The sequence below is a fragment of the Montipora foliosa genome, chromosome 6, assembly GCF_036669935.1.
Source record: "Montipora foliosa isolate CH-2021 chromosome 6, ASM3666993v2, whole genome shotgun sequence".
NCBI lineage: Eukaryota > Metazoa > Cnidaria > Anthozoa > Scleractinia > Acroporidae > Montipora > Montipora foliosa.
The window spans coordinates 62,526,205-62,541,204 of record NC_090874.1 but is presented as its reverse complement, the minus strand read 5'-3'; the positions used below and the strand labels follow the sequence as shown (position 1 = coordinate 62,541,204).

Genomic DNA, 15,000 nt, shown 5'->3' with positions numbered 1-15,000 from the left:
TTGAAATTGAAATTGAAATTGATCACACGCTTTTGACTTTAAGGAACATGTTTCGATGTTTGAAACATCATCATAAGCCATAGGGTAACGTTAAAATTTTTACACGACAATCCATATATACTGGGCTTCTGAAAGGATGCGGAAAAAATTTAAGATTGCACGGACATTTTTGGCCATATTATGCGTAAACCTGAGTTTATTATGTGGAAATTACAGCGGATTATGCAGAAATTTGAACAATTTATAAAACTAGTAATTAGGCCCGTCCAGTGTATTTACATGCTTACGGTAAATTAGGACTCGAAATTGTGACCAACACAGTCGCATATGTGACTGAATTTTTCCCCTTTGTGATTAAACTATATGAAGGAGTTACCAATTTGGTTTGCAGTTGGCATTTCTTTCAATTTGGAGATATGGAGCAAAATTCTAATATGATGGGACCGCGATCCATTCCCTCGATCATTGACCAGCGGTTTTTTTTACACATATGTATTGCGGGCTCCTCTTTCCCTTACGATTACAAATGATACAATTGTCACAACACTGCGACAGGATATATATCGTTAAATTTAAATTTAAATTTCCCAGGGTATTTGTAATTTGTAACACAGGATCTAGTGACCATGCTCATTGCCGAAAAATGCGTGGAAACTGCTTACGACCTTTCATCTTGCGAACGAAATCGCGTGTATTCTTCAATCGATCTTCAATGTTCAGAAAAATAAGTTTTTCAAAACAGTCGATCTCTTTGGCTTTTATGTTTGTGAGGATACTAAGCAGCTGCTTTATCACTAATATCAGGCAATTCTTCTGTTTGTGCGGAAACTATCAATACAATGATTCTTTGTAGATTAAATAAACTCAAACTAACTGATAATTTTACAGAAAACACAACAAATATAGCAAATTCATATTAAAAGAACTTCAACACTTGGCCAATGAGAGTACAAAATGTAATATGATCGCCATCAAGCTATAACGGCCGTAGCCACACATCTATGACCTCATCTAGCCGAGCGCATGGGAAGATTATAGAATGGCGAACATTATTTGGAATTTATCCGGCAAAAATCGCTGTTTGGTCCCGGAGTGGAGTTGATGTGATTAGAAATTTATCTGGCTTTAAGGCTGTGGTGTTTTTATGGCGACCCGGTCCGTTGCTTTGCGATGCGAGAGCAATTTGTGGGAGGAAATTGCCGCGAGTCCCCCGAGCCTTTCCCCTTATTATGAGGAGAAATGACAGCTAACGACATGGTAAAAATTCGTAAGCCACAAACCGGCCTAACACGGACTCAGTTTGCGCTCCGATTGCACAGAAAAGATGAGGACAACTGTACGTAGAGATAAGTGAACATTATTTTTACATTTACAGCTTACTTTAACAGAGGGTCTCAATGAGGTGGTGGCTTTCACTTTTAACGGTTAATATTTTGGCTTTTTTACGGCTAACGGTTAATTTTTTGGCTCTTTTACGGCTAACTGTTTTTTTTCCATTACGTATACGGTTAACAGGAGTTTTTAAAAATTAATTGCTATCGTTATAAGAAGTTAAATATTAAATTCCATTGTTGTAAAACATACTGAAAGTCTTTAGGCAAATTTAAGATGAAAAAGTGCTTTAGTATGTGTACATTCTCAGTGATCTATATAACCTTTATCGAATCGCTCTCCTACTCCTCCACCTGGTTGAAAGAAATCTGCAGTTGACGTGAGGGTTAGCTGTGGAACTGTGGCATCGCTTACGAAACTCAACACGGACACATCGGAAACAACAGAACCCATCTCAAAGGAGGCGTTTGTTCAACTTGGTCAGCTGGAAAAAGGACCCTTGCACTGGCATTAGGATTTGCATTTGAATACACTGCCGGAGGAAGAGTTCCTGCCTTGTCTTTAGTAGTCTCGCTCCTCACGGTTCTCTGACGCAGGGGACGGTAGTTCTCCAGCCAATCTTTCATAGTCTGTTCCTCCCCTTTAGAAAGCTCATCAGGAGGAAGTGGAGTCATAAACCTTATATCCTTGAACGACATTCGAGTCTGTGGCACTGGATAGTATGAAGATGGATGTGTAAAGTATTTCGCCCCCCACTTCGTTATTCGCTTCAACGATTCCTTCGATATAGAGCCGAAGTCTATGGCATGAAGTCTATGAAGTGTCTCGTGTTTAAAATGCGAAACCGCGTGTAAATTCTCTACTATTGTGGTTAGCAATGTTTTCCAGTCAATAGCATCTTTGTAGTTTGGATTAACATTTGTGACTTTGCTCATAAGGCTCTTCACACCAGTCAGTAGAAGCTCGATTGAGGTTCGTGTCTTCTGGGACAGTGTTCCTTGAGGACCATTTGTTGTTGAGTCCTCCTAGAGTTTGTTTTTTTCTTTGACATTTATCACCGTAGCTTTGATGTGCTCATCTACCGTGTTCAGATTCTGAATGACCTGCTCTGGCGTAATTGGCTGAGAGGCAGAGGCTTTGCAAGTAATAACAAAGGTGTCATAAAGAATGCCAAGGTGTTCCTGACAAACCCATCATAAGCTTGATTTTCCCTGCAGCATTATCTGTCGTGGAAAGTGTATCTGAAACACTGCAAATGCCGTGCACTTGAACGAAGCTGCAGCTTTTTCAAGTCCCATCTTGCGCTCCTTCGCTTCCATCTCCGGCAAGAGTTTCGACTTTCTTGGTCGATGGATTGTACCACTTTACTTGACGACCCCTCCATCTGTGAAAACTAGTTTGCCCTTGAATCTTGCTACTTTCTTGATATGTCTGCAGTTATCAGTCATATTTTCAAGCACATTTGTTACCTCACTGGATTCCATGTCAAAAAAGTACAGGCCATCGTTACAATGGGGACTTTTTGCCGCAGCGAAGTAAACAACTGAAGAATCAGATTTTGCAATCGACTCCAGGTGATGAATACCCTCTGGATAGGCCATCGTCAGCACACAGTAACAAGTCGTCGCTGGCCACACATGCAGCTGCAGGCTTCGAAGGCGGTACACTAGTTTGCCAAATGTTCTTCGTCACCCTAGTTTCTAGCTGCATCAAGTGCTGGGAAAGACGCTTTCGTAAAGTAAGGACGGTTCCATCAATTGACAGATTGCAGTCACTTAGCGTTCTTTCCAAATCTGCACGCGAGAGTAGAGAGTTGGGGTTTAGCCTAACCTTTCCATCGAGGCCTTCAACTCTTATGCACGCATTACCGCGCCCTGCTATATAGGCTACACCTCTGCTGAAACATAAATCTCTTCAATCTTTAATTTCAGCCTATTCTGCAGCTCTGCTACATCAGCCGGTTGGTGAAGCCTTATCTTGAGCAGTCGAGAGCAAGAGGTGTTAAAGTCGTAATGAAGGGCCAAAATACTGCCAAGAGGTCCCACGCAGATGTCAACAGGATGGCAGCAAACCCCCTTGTATTGGAAAATTAGCTTCGAGTTTATAAATGTTAAGAGGGTCTCAGTAGGGTTACCCTAATAGAAGCGTCAAAGATAGCCAGTGTTTACAAGCAAGATTTGACAGGTATTGTTAGTTTTTATGAATTTGAAAATGATGAGCAAGTAATCGAAACGTCATTCAACATTTTAATCGATGAATTTTATTCTTCAATGTCTGTCTAAAGCATTCGTTATCAAGACTTTGTTGATAAAAAAGAACATTTAAACAAACTGCGGTGCATTTTAACTTGGCATTTCGTATGATACAACGTACATCTTCAGACGTGATGGTTGAACAAATTTTAAAAATATATATATGTGTAAAACTAAGAGACTACATCGTCGTAACTAGATTAAGAACAGCGCCCTAAACAAATGTAATATAAGCAGTGAAAACTGGCACGAAATTTTTGTGGGTTCTAAAATAACGCAAAAATAATTTCCCGCGAAAAAAGAAATCACCGCAAACATTTTTCCCGCCCAGGGCCCAGGCCCTAGTTGTTCAAAGGATGGATATCGCTATCCGCCGGAAAAATCACTATCCGGTGGATAAGTCATAGCGAAACCAATTGCGCTATCGAATGGATAGTGGTTTATCCGGTGGATAGCGTTATCCATCTCTTGAACAATTGGGGCCAGAATTACGGTACCAAGGAACCATGTCTGTTCAATTAGCTTGTCTCTTTCGTTAAAATTACGAGCAAAACTGTCACTAATACAATTCTTGGTTTGCACTCACGTGATTCGACGGCCATGTTGGTGTACAAAAGAAAAGCAAAATATCGCTCGCGTTTTGGATAACAATATAGCTAAATTCGCTATTGTTCAGTACACCAGCAAGCCAAGGATAAAAAGAATTTACGGTATACAATGAAATACATAAAATGAAATTCCTTTTAGGGTTCTGAACTTGATACACTGTGAAGGGTAAAAGAGAAAGGTACAAGATAAATAAACAATAGCCTCCATTTTTCCGCGGACGTTATTCCCTCATTGCACTCACGTGATACGACGGCCAAGTTGGTGCCAAAACAGTAGAAAAAATGTAGCATAATAACAGACTCAAATTCCCAAAAGACTTTTTCGCTTTTTCGAACAGTTTGCCGAGAGCGAAGCTCGATGAAAACTGTGAACTTCGAGGAAGAGACAACTTCCAAGGAGAAATTTCTGAGCATATTTTTAAATTCAAATGGTGGCTATAGATCGTTTTCACTGTCACGCAACAAGAAAAATAAAATCGAAACCGTTCAATGAAATAAGCCAAAAACTCGGAATGTTGTAGGAGATAAATTCATAAATTTCCTAACCAATACTCAGGTTTGAGTGGTATATCGTTTCTGAGTTTTTTGTCAAAGCGTTTCAGGCAACTTTAAAGAGTTTTGTATGGAGCCGCCATGTTGGTGCACCACCATTGTGCTCCAATATGGCGGCCAGAAAGCAACACGAACATCAGGAATTCACTCAGCGATGAAAACGCTCACTCTTCGCTCATGAGATAAAATACACGTGTATGAACACATTTCCTAATGTACTTAAAACGCGCAGACTGCTGAGATCATAGGCGTGGATATTTTTTTCAACCAAATAATAATGTATCCTGGTGTCACGCAAGGTAAAGTCTCTTGTTACGAACCAAGAAAGGCCCATCAGGCCGGCGCTTACCTCCGGTTTCTGTAGCATGAAGCAACCAGGGCCAGGTTGTTCGAAAGGCGATTAACTCAATCCAGGATAAGCGTAAACTTTCGTTTTATGTTTTCAACTTTTGGGTGAAAGTTTCTGTTGCTTCTTCTTGTATTTCAAGATTGACTTCTTCTAATGTAAAATTTTGCCCAGTATCACCGTTGAACAACAGTTGGGAGTAGAAAAATAAACTCCTTGATTAATTTTTAATCTGAGATTAGCGTTAATCGGCTTTTGAACAACCGGGCCCAGGAGTATTTCTATTCCCCCCGGATGGGCTGCTAGTCCATCTTAGGGTTATCCCCAGCATTTTCGCCCGATACCCGTTTATACACCTGGGTGGAGAGAAGCACATTGAGAGTGAAGTGTCTTGCCCAAGAACACAACACAATGTCGCCAGCTCGATCTGGAGTCGAGCACTCTAACCATGAGGCCACGGCGCCTCCTTATCGCGAAAGGTAACAATTCGGAAATTTAAAATGCTGTATTTTCGAAACGAAAGACGTTATGGAACTGGAAAGTTGGAAAATACTCTAGGTCATCTCCAACCTCCTATAGATAAAAATAGGTCCGCAATGCGTACTTGGGGTCTTATGCTTAGTTTAACTCCATTCAGCCCACCATGCGTGCATGCATGATTGGTTGAAAATTTGCCATAACAATGCAGCAGTGAAATGGGTTCCTTCAGTATGCTTCAAATTTCAGGACCTGTTTAGAATTTTACATCGATGACTTGCCGCTAATCTTTCTCTTATTACCATTTGCACAGTTTAGACAACTTTTGGTGCACACTACAGCATCTCTATCAGCTGTTTACTAGTAACAGAAGCACTAGAATAGCTAAAAAACAAGCATGGCACTGTCATTTATTCATACGATCTTATAAATGATCAAGAGAATGCTGAAATTCAACTAGAATTCTAAGAAGAATCATCAGTAGATAAGGTGTTCAATGAACAAGTACCCTCAGAGCTTGGTGCAAATTCCCAAACTACTGGAAATCACAGCCATCAGCAATAAAAATGTATAAACAGCCAAGAGGAATATCTGATGACCAATTACGTCAATCAGTTAGATCACGAAATAATTAAAAATGCAATGCAAAGCTTTCAACAGGGTGCTTTCATGGACTAGAAATAAATGAAAACCTCAACAGCCTAAGTAATAAAATGTTGAACCAGTTTATTTGTTTATAACTGGAGGTGGTAGTGCTGGGAAAAGCCATTTGATTAAAACAATTAACCACACTGTAGTAAAAATCTATAGACATGCTCCAATAAATCCTGAGAATCCAACAGTGTTACTAGCAGCATCTGCTGGAGTAGCAGTAATAAACATTGATGGTACACACAGCATTCGCAATACCTAAAAATACAGGTGATTATGTGGGAGAAAATCCAGGTCCTACAATATTTGATATCATTGATCCAGCAACCACTGTGTCCACTGACTCTAGTCACGGAAATGAAGCAATCTTTGGTGTGAATGCTGGTAAGCAATGTGTAGCAATGTCACTTACTGCTATTATATAACATCAAATTGTGGACTAATTCTACTTTGAACAATATTTTGGTTATTGGAAATAATCTATACAGTGCTAAAAGGTGTTTTGTGCAAACAAATGACTACTTGCTGTTAACTGATGTTCCAGACATGGTTTCAATATTTATTAAAGTGTATTCATCACAATATAGTGAGTCATTTCCTGGAAGTTTGTTCATGACATCAAACATTGGTCCATATAATTATGTCTCTTAGAAATTCAATTCTTGAAGTATTTTCAAACTCTTAACAGAATTACAATAATTGTTGTTTGTTAACTACTGGCATTAATACACTATATTGTAATGAATATACTTTAACAAATATTGAAACCATGTCTGGAACACCAGTTAACAGCAAATAATCATTTGTTCGCTCAGAACATCTTACAGAACTGTATATATTATTTCCAATAACCAAAATATTGTTCAAAGTAGAGTTATCAAAGTAGAATTGTTCAAAGTAGAATTATCTTGTATTTGATGGTATATAATAGCCGTAAGTGACATTGCTACATATTGCTTACCAGCATTCTCACCAAAGATTGCTTCGTTTCCTTGACTAGAGTCGGCGGACACAAAGGTTGTTGGATCAATGATATCAAATATTCTAGAACCTGGATTTTCCTCCACATCATTTGCTTGCCTTATAAGCAATGGGATGTAAACATTGTCGCACATAATTTGTGTAAACCAAAACATCACCTCATTACACGACTTGTAATGTCCAACAACATTTTTTAATGTTGGCAAGTAAAACACATTTAAGCGAAGCATCATAAGCATCGTATTCCAAAATCGCCCTCGCACACGTGGCTCAGTTGGTTGAGCACCGGGCTGTCACGCGGGAGATCGTGAGTTCAACTCCAGCCGGATCAACACTCAGGGTCTTTAAATAACTGAGGAGAAAGTGCTGCCTTTGTAATTACATCTGCAAATGGTTAGACTCTCTAGTCTTCTCGGGTAAGGACGATAAGCCGGAGGTGTTCAATGTTCATAATCCTGTTGGACATAAAAGAACCCGCACACTTGTCGTAAAGAGTAGGGCATGTAGTTCCCGGTGTTGTGGTCTGGTCTTTCTGGTCTGGATAGGGTAGGGTGGCGCACCTCGCATAGGACCTCGAGTCCTGTTCGTGCTCCTTCCCTCTGGGCAGGATTGCCCAGTAGAAGAGACAAACCAGATGTCTCGTAAATCAAATCAATTAAATCAAATCCAAATGCATACTTGGCTTTCACAAAATTGTTGTGACAGCCGATCCTTGACCGGTACTGTTCGATTGTTGCAGACAACAGTAAGAGTACGAAATATACTGTTCTTTGAGAGGGCAAAACTGTTATTCAATGCAATCATTTTTTAGAGTACAATAACTCTTTCAGTTTGGGGTGTAACCCACACCGACATTTCAAGCCGACAAATACTGGTTTGTGATAGCTTGTGAGATACTTGTGAGGTATGTGGTGCAACGCACATCGGATTTCAAGCCAATGAATGTGGGCTTGCGAAAGCGTCTTAGCTTCAGTGCAATCCGCACTAAACACAAGCCGAGTCTAGATATGTTGGCTTGCGTGAGTAAACAACTCCCGTATCGATATCGCCGAGGAAACTCCACTCAGCGACGTCACCTGGATGAAATAACAAAGAACAAACAAGCCAGGCCAGCTACAAATTAGACAAGACGTTTACGAACAGCTACCCTTTTCCCAGAGGTTTTTCTTGAGCCGCGACAGAGCCACGAAGCGGCGAAGACGAGTCGCGAAGCGGCGAGAAGAGAAAAACCTCTGGTCATCTTGGACTGGAATCTTACTTTCAGGAAGACGCCAGGGTCAGGATGTGACCCTCAGGCTCGGATTGGTTGATATTTTTACAAACACGCAAATCAATATGCTTGGTTCCTTTGATTGGTTATACCGAAGGGACGCATGATTGCTAAGTTGCCATTGACCCCTTTTGTAATTATCAATTTGACGCGTTTAACTGCTGGCGTCTGCATGAAAGTGTGATTCAAGTCCAAGGTAACCAGAAGTTTTTCTCTTGTCGCAGCTTCGCGACTCGTCTTCGCCGCTTCGTGGCTCTCTTGCGGCTCGAGAGAAACATCTGGGACTAGGGAAACGAACAGCTTACCGTAAAAAAGTTGAGTTTTTGGTGTTTTCTAGTACTTCTTTATCGACCAGCAAGTTTATTTTTTCTTCCAACACAAAAGTGAACCGAATTAATTTTAATTTTAGTTTTTGGGAAATTGGAGAATATTTAACAATTATTCGCCGAAGGCGAAGTGATTATCGGTGAATATTCACCAAGACGAAATCGAGGTGAATATTCACCGATAATCACTGAGCCTGAGGCTAATAATTGTTTTAGTATAAATACACAGGTGATTATTTCAAAAAAGAGAAAAAAAAAACATTTCAACGCGAAATCATCTTCACTTACAGTGGCAAAACGACTACTGGCAGCCATTTTGTCCGTCGAGGTGATTATCGGCTAATAATCCGAGATAGCGAGCCAATGAGAGCGCGCGATTTTGTCTAATCACCTGTGTATTTATACTAATATCGGATATTCCCTAGTTTTAGTTGGAGAATATTCGGTCACGTGACGCATTTAGACGAATCACGTGCGAGCGAAAATATTTGATAGATTATAATGCATATGACAACACGTATCACAACGTAGTATTGTTTTGAAATATGTACTTCCATTGCATTACCCTGGATGCCAGAGGATTTTTTCTCTTAGAGCGATGGAATAGCGAGTCGCGAAGCGGCGAGAAAAACCTCTGGTACAGGCCGTTGAGAACTTCATTTCCATGCCCCGTTTGATTGACACAAAAAAAACTCAGTAAGTTGCATTAATTGATACGTGACATAACCAACCAATCAGCATTTTTGGTTTCCATGGTAAATTCGTGTTATTTACTTCGATGTCAAATTCAAAAATTCAATGTTCCATATAAATCTTCGATGCCCAATATGAAAGTAAAAACTCAAATTTGAAATTTGGATGTCAAATTTGGCGGACATATTCAAAAAACAAAAAATTATGTAGAACCCACTTAACTTTTTCTGCCTTCAAAGCCTCGATTTCCGGAATTTTGCAGCGTTTCGATTATGGCCACAGTGTGCACGAGAAATCAGGTTGACAGCAATTGAAGACCTGTTTGAACTACTTTTTGTTGCTAAACAAATCAGAGTATTCGTTAGAACTGACAAGTTCCTGGAACCAATCGAATTGCTAGGGTGAGCCTCTCACTCTGGGAATATGAAACGGCATCCCATTGGACCAGCCTTCTCAAAGAACTCAATGGCCTGTACCAGAGGTTTTCCTCGCCTATTCCGTCGCCCTGAGAGACAAAAACTTCTGGCAGCCAGGGTACCATTGCATGTACTCAGTAAAAAAACCAAAATACTATCAATGATTTTTCCGGGACTTTCTAACAATCGCAAAAAATAATTCACAGCAAGAAAAAACAATGTGACCTGATCGCAGAAATTAGTTAACGCAAGACACAAAAAATCTACAGTCCGCAAAATAAACTCCCGCAAAATTTCGTGCCACACGTTTCACTTTTCTGCACTCTGATTGGGATTAATTGACGTCCTCTCAACCAATCAACACGCTGAAATTTTTGCATGTATATTATTATATAGGTTTTCACAGTTTTGGGTTGTTTCGTGTATGGTAGCCTTCCTTATGGCCTTTAATGATATTTCTTGTGGAACCCTTGGAGTCAGAAAGAGACACACTAGTATAAGATTTACAACTTCACCTATTTGCCAGAACAAATTTTGTAGCCCGCCGGATAATCAAGGTCACGGCAGCAAGGTTTCAGTTTTGTTGAATTTATTGAGGCAAATTTTCTTGCCAGTTGTCTTTTCTTTATTGCGACAAAAGTCCGTACGTTGCGAAACAAGTTGCTTGGTGGGTGTTACACTAGCCTAAAGAAACTTTGCAACTTGTCTCGTTTTTGATGATCACATGAGGCTAAGCGGACATTGCTTGGAGCGTTGCGGAAAGTAGTACTCAATTCTACTTTCCGCAACGGTTTCAGCAACTTATCTAGCAAGGTTTTTGGCCGTTGCAAGGTATTTTAAATTGGGCAATATTCCGTACAACTTGTCTCGCCATGGCACAAAAAAATGCACAGTGTAGCAGCGCCTTTAGTCTTGGATCTAGGTCTCGGTGAGGGTCTGGCTTTGCCGTAGGCGGGATTTTTGGTTGTACAGGAACTCAGCTGATCCGGGTGCAGGACCTGTAGCAGCTGCTGCTGAGCTAGGATTACCTGGTTGTCTGCACCTAGGACTTTCCTGTTGTTTGATCATTAGGGCTGAGAGACCCACTTAGGCTCTGTGTTAGATCTCATCCGGGACGGTCTGGAATGCTATGTCAAACCTGAGTGATGTGTGGCTTTTGTCGGTACTGTAATCCGTAGGGATACGTGGAGATCCTCGCATGTTCTTCGCAAGACTTGTAGCGACTGGTTTCAAGGGTGGTATAAGACCATCGGTCTGTTCTGTTCGTTCTTGGAGGTCTAGTTCTGGTTGTGGAATCCCTTTGGCTGGATTGTCACGGTCACTTTGTTGCTTTGGTTACAGTGCCATGGTAAAAGTTCTGAATCCTTGGTCAATAGCCTTAAGGCTTTTTCGATGAGCTCAAAAGGAGAGCTAGTTTTGATTGTGGTAGTAGAATCAAGCCTCTTGTTATATCATTACAACAACACAACACACACAACAACAACAACAACACATACTTAATTGACCTCTCCCCATAGGGGCTTTTCAGGGCCAATGAAACACAATGAACGAAACGACAGAACACAACAACAACAACTGTTAAGAACCCCAACTGGCCAGAGGCAAACCAGTTGGCTATTTACAAGTGCAACTGGGAAGTTGAACCTGGGACTACCAGAAACAAATTCAACGAGTGATTAGAACGGGTCTTGAACCCGGGATCTCCGGATCTCAAGGCAAGCGCCCTAACCACTGGACCACACTGCCTCGCAGTGGAGTGATGGGTTGCGATTAGTTAGAAAAACGGGAAGCTGATTAGAAGATATGGGTTATTCGATCTTGTGACATGTGAAAATCGCACTTTCAATGCACCGTTTAATGAAAGAAAGAAATGATCGTGGCACTCAACTGAACAATTTAAGCAATTGTATCTCATACTAAGACACCTGAAAAATTCAGGTGGCCCCAACGGGATTCGAACTCATGACTACCATGTGATGAGCGCAGAAATATGCACACACAGATCTTTGAAGTAATTTCGAAGTATCTAAAATCACTTTATGCACCAGGAGTGATGTTAGGATGTTTTCGGTCTGTCTAGCCGTTCTGTGAGATAGTGTGAGTTGATCAACGGTGACGATGAATAAAAAAAGAACGTCTTGTTGAAATGTAGAGGACGGGCAATTACGTCGGCAGGTGGTAACTAACCCCGTGGAGCGTTGCATGAAGGTTTAGAATGTTCTGTTGGTGATCAGGGATTTATTTGGTCAGTACCACGACGAATCTGAGGTTCCCGTTCGTGATGCACGAACAATAGCGACCCTCGAATTGTACAACTACGGGTACCAGTTTTCCTTTAAAAAGAAAAGCAAATTACATCACATGACGAGGAACCTCTAAAAGACTATCAGGCCTATACAGAGCATGCACGTGAAAAAAGCCTTACTGATACTCCAATCTGATTGTCCGTGTTTTCAAATAGTTACAATGAAACCATTCTGCGTGCTCAGAACTTCAAAGTCCTAGTACACTTTTCCCTTAATTTCTTTAATCACGAATGTAAACCTACTTTTAATAGATGTGTTTATTGGGACTTTCTAATGACTAATTTAATTAATTCAAAGGTATGTGTCATAGTGTGACCAGATGATGACAAGGTAACTTTACAAAATGGAAGGCACTGACTTGAACCAGAGGCTGTATGAAAGACTTGCAGGTGTCATTGGCGCTGAAGAATATATTCAGTCAAGACGGGATATCTTCAAGATTATGGACAAAGTAAATTCCTTTGGTGATAAAGACTCTTTATCTATTTCAACCGGTAGCCTTCCAGAAGGATTTGATCTAGAAGGAAGTGATGAAGATGTAACACTCCTCCTAAAAAATATTGATGTAATTCCTGCTACGATAGAGGTTTCACAAAATGACCGTCGGTTTAGTTTAAAAGTGTCCATGGAAATTGATAGAAAACACCAGGGATATGCACATCTTTACTTACATGAAGAAGAAGAGAAGTTTGTGATGACCGAAGGAGATTCGACAGAGCATCCAGAGTTGTTGTGTATAAAGAAGTCCCTTGAGCATGTAAACGGAAAGTGCATTCTTTCAAGCTCCAAGTTCAGGGAGCAGCTTATTAGACCAGGCTTTTCTAGCCATGGGCCGTGTGTGACTGATGGTAGTCGTGATTTTGCTCTCAGTTTGCATGGATCTGTGTGGCCAGAGATAGCTAAGCGTCGACTTTTATCAAGTGTGAGCAAAAAGTGGATTACTGAGGAATTTGCTGAGAGCCTTCTAGCAGAGGGCTGCAATTATGTTCCCGTTGGACCAAAATCGGTGGGACCACAAGACATTGACTCTCAGTTATTGTGGAGAGTATCATTTGTGGCAGCTGAGAAAAGATTTGTCGAGTCTATGAACCACATTCAGTTTTTGTGCTATGGCCTATTAAAGATAATTTACAAAGAAAGAATTGCAAACCAACTTCCAGACGACACAATTTCTTCCTATATTTTGAAAACATGCCTTTTCTGGGTGATACAGGAATCTAACAATGATGAGCAAGTATGGAATCAAGATAATCTATATCCCTGCTTCTTGAGGTGCATCAGCAAACTGATTGACTGGGTAAAGGCTAGTAATTGCCCAAACTATATTTTACCATCTTGCAACATTTTCTCTGGAAAAGTGACCACCATCAACAAATCTGCCATTTTGAAGGTTCTGCTGGAGGTAAAAAATGGTGGTTACGAAGTTCTCTCTTCGTGTAAAACCCTGGGTCCATTTTTGATGACCTCTTCTGAGGTCAGTGAAGCTGAGCGAGAAGCCAAGTTAGATTTGATGTGCAGCAGAGTACTACATGTTTATCCCTTTGATGAAAAAGATCTTCTTTTCCGAGCTATTAAAGTCCTGGAAGAGGAGAACGAACAAGAAACCAGGCCTTTTCAGAAAGGGGTGATTGGAATACAAATTGCAAAACTATATTGTGAATTGGCTCAGATGATTCATGTCAACAACGGTGTCGAAACAAGTGAGGAATTGAGATTTCACCAGTGCCTCGAGTACCTCCGAAGAGGTTGCCGATCTGATACACTCACGGGATTTATTAACATTGGGTCCTTTCATGTCAGAAGGGGACGCTATCATACAGCCATTGAGATCTTAAATTCAGTTGCTCAAAAACTAAACCCGAAACGAGTAGGTAGTGTGTTGCTTCGAAGAAAAGGTGAATACTCACCTGAAGAAGTATATCACTATACGAAGACCTTCTGTGGCCAAGGTCTAAGCTTGCAACACAAGTGGTGTGAGGCATTTGTTGGGGACACTGTATTCCTTGATAATTCAGCAATAGTGCCAGAGGAATTTCAAGCACAAATGAATCTAAGGCCACTATTCATGGCACCTCCAGCTGTGTATTTACAGGCATTGTTGTTTTTGTGTTATCACCATACTGGTGCTTTGCAGAAGGTGCAGAAAACATTGAAAACTCTGGAGCATATCCTAAAAATTAGGTATTTAGTTAGGCGTGAAACTCATTCACATGCATGTGTTTTGGTTGGAGCATGCTATGAGACATGTCTGGATTACGAAAACGCAATGAGGCACTACAGGGAAGCACTTCGTGTAAAACCGACCTGGGTGCAAGCAAAACATACCCTTGAACGTCTTGAAAAAAAGATCTTAAAATAACTTGAACATTTAAAAGTATTGGAGAAGTGGGCCAAGTGATTATTGTGACTCGTCAAAATCATCTTTGTACAGGCGTTGCATTTTTGTTGCAGGTTTTAAACACCGTACTTGTTGCACATAGATATTACAGAGCTTAAGCACGAGAAATTTTTAAGCCAAGGATGAAAACCGGAAGTGAACATTCCGCATGCCAGGACTGTCGCCTCTTCAAGATTTTTAAACTAATGGTCTCTCACAGAGAAAAAAAGGACTTATCACTATATAAATATGATAGTGTCAAGATAAGTTTAAAAGGAAAACAGCTCACTTCCGTTTGCCTAATCTTCCTTTTATACAATTTCATTCCTGAACTTGGTTGTTTAATTGTCTCTAATCTCTTCTCTTCACTTTAGTATCGTATGATAGATTACAACATTTGTTTTTCTTTAATC

The 15,000-nt window shown here is 40.5% G+C and overlaps 1 protein-coding gene and 3 pseudogenes across 1 annotated transcript; 2 read left to right on the top strand and 2 right to left on the bottom strand.

Annotated features, from left to right (window-relative positions):
- The window catches only part of LOC138005883 (zinc finger MYM-type protein 1-like), a 7,476-nt pseudogene extending 5,633 nt beyond the window's left edge, over positions 1–1,843 (bottom strand).
- Positions 1–15,000, top strand: part of LOC138008082 (uncharacterized) — a 49,427-nt pseudogene that overhangs the window by 993 nt on the left and 33,434 nt on the right.
- LOC138005882 (uncharacterized) lies at positions 2,358–2,933 on the bottom strand (annotated as a pseudogene).
- Positions 12,554–14,569, top strand: LOC138005881 (uncharacterized). Its single transcript, XM_068852058.1, has one exon. It carries the CDS (start codon positions 12,554–12,556, stop codon positions 14,567–14,569), a length of 2,016 nt encoding a protein of 671 aa, XP_068708159.1.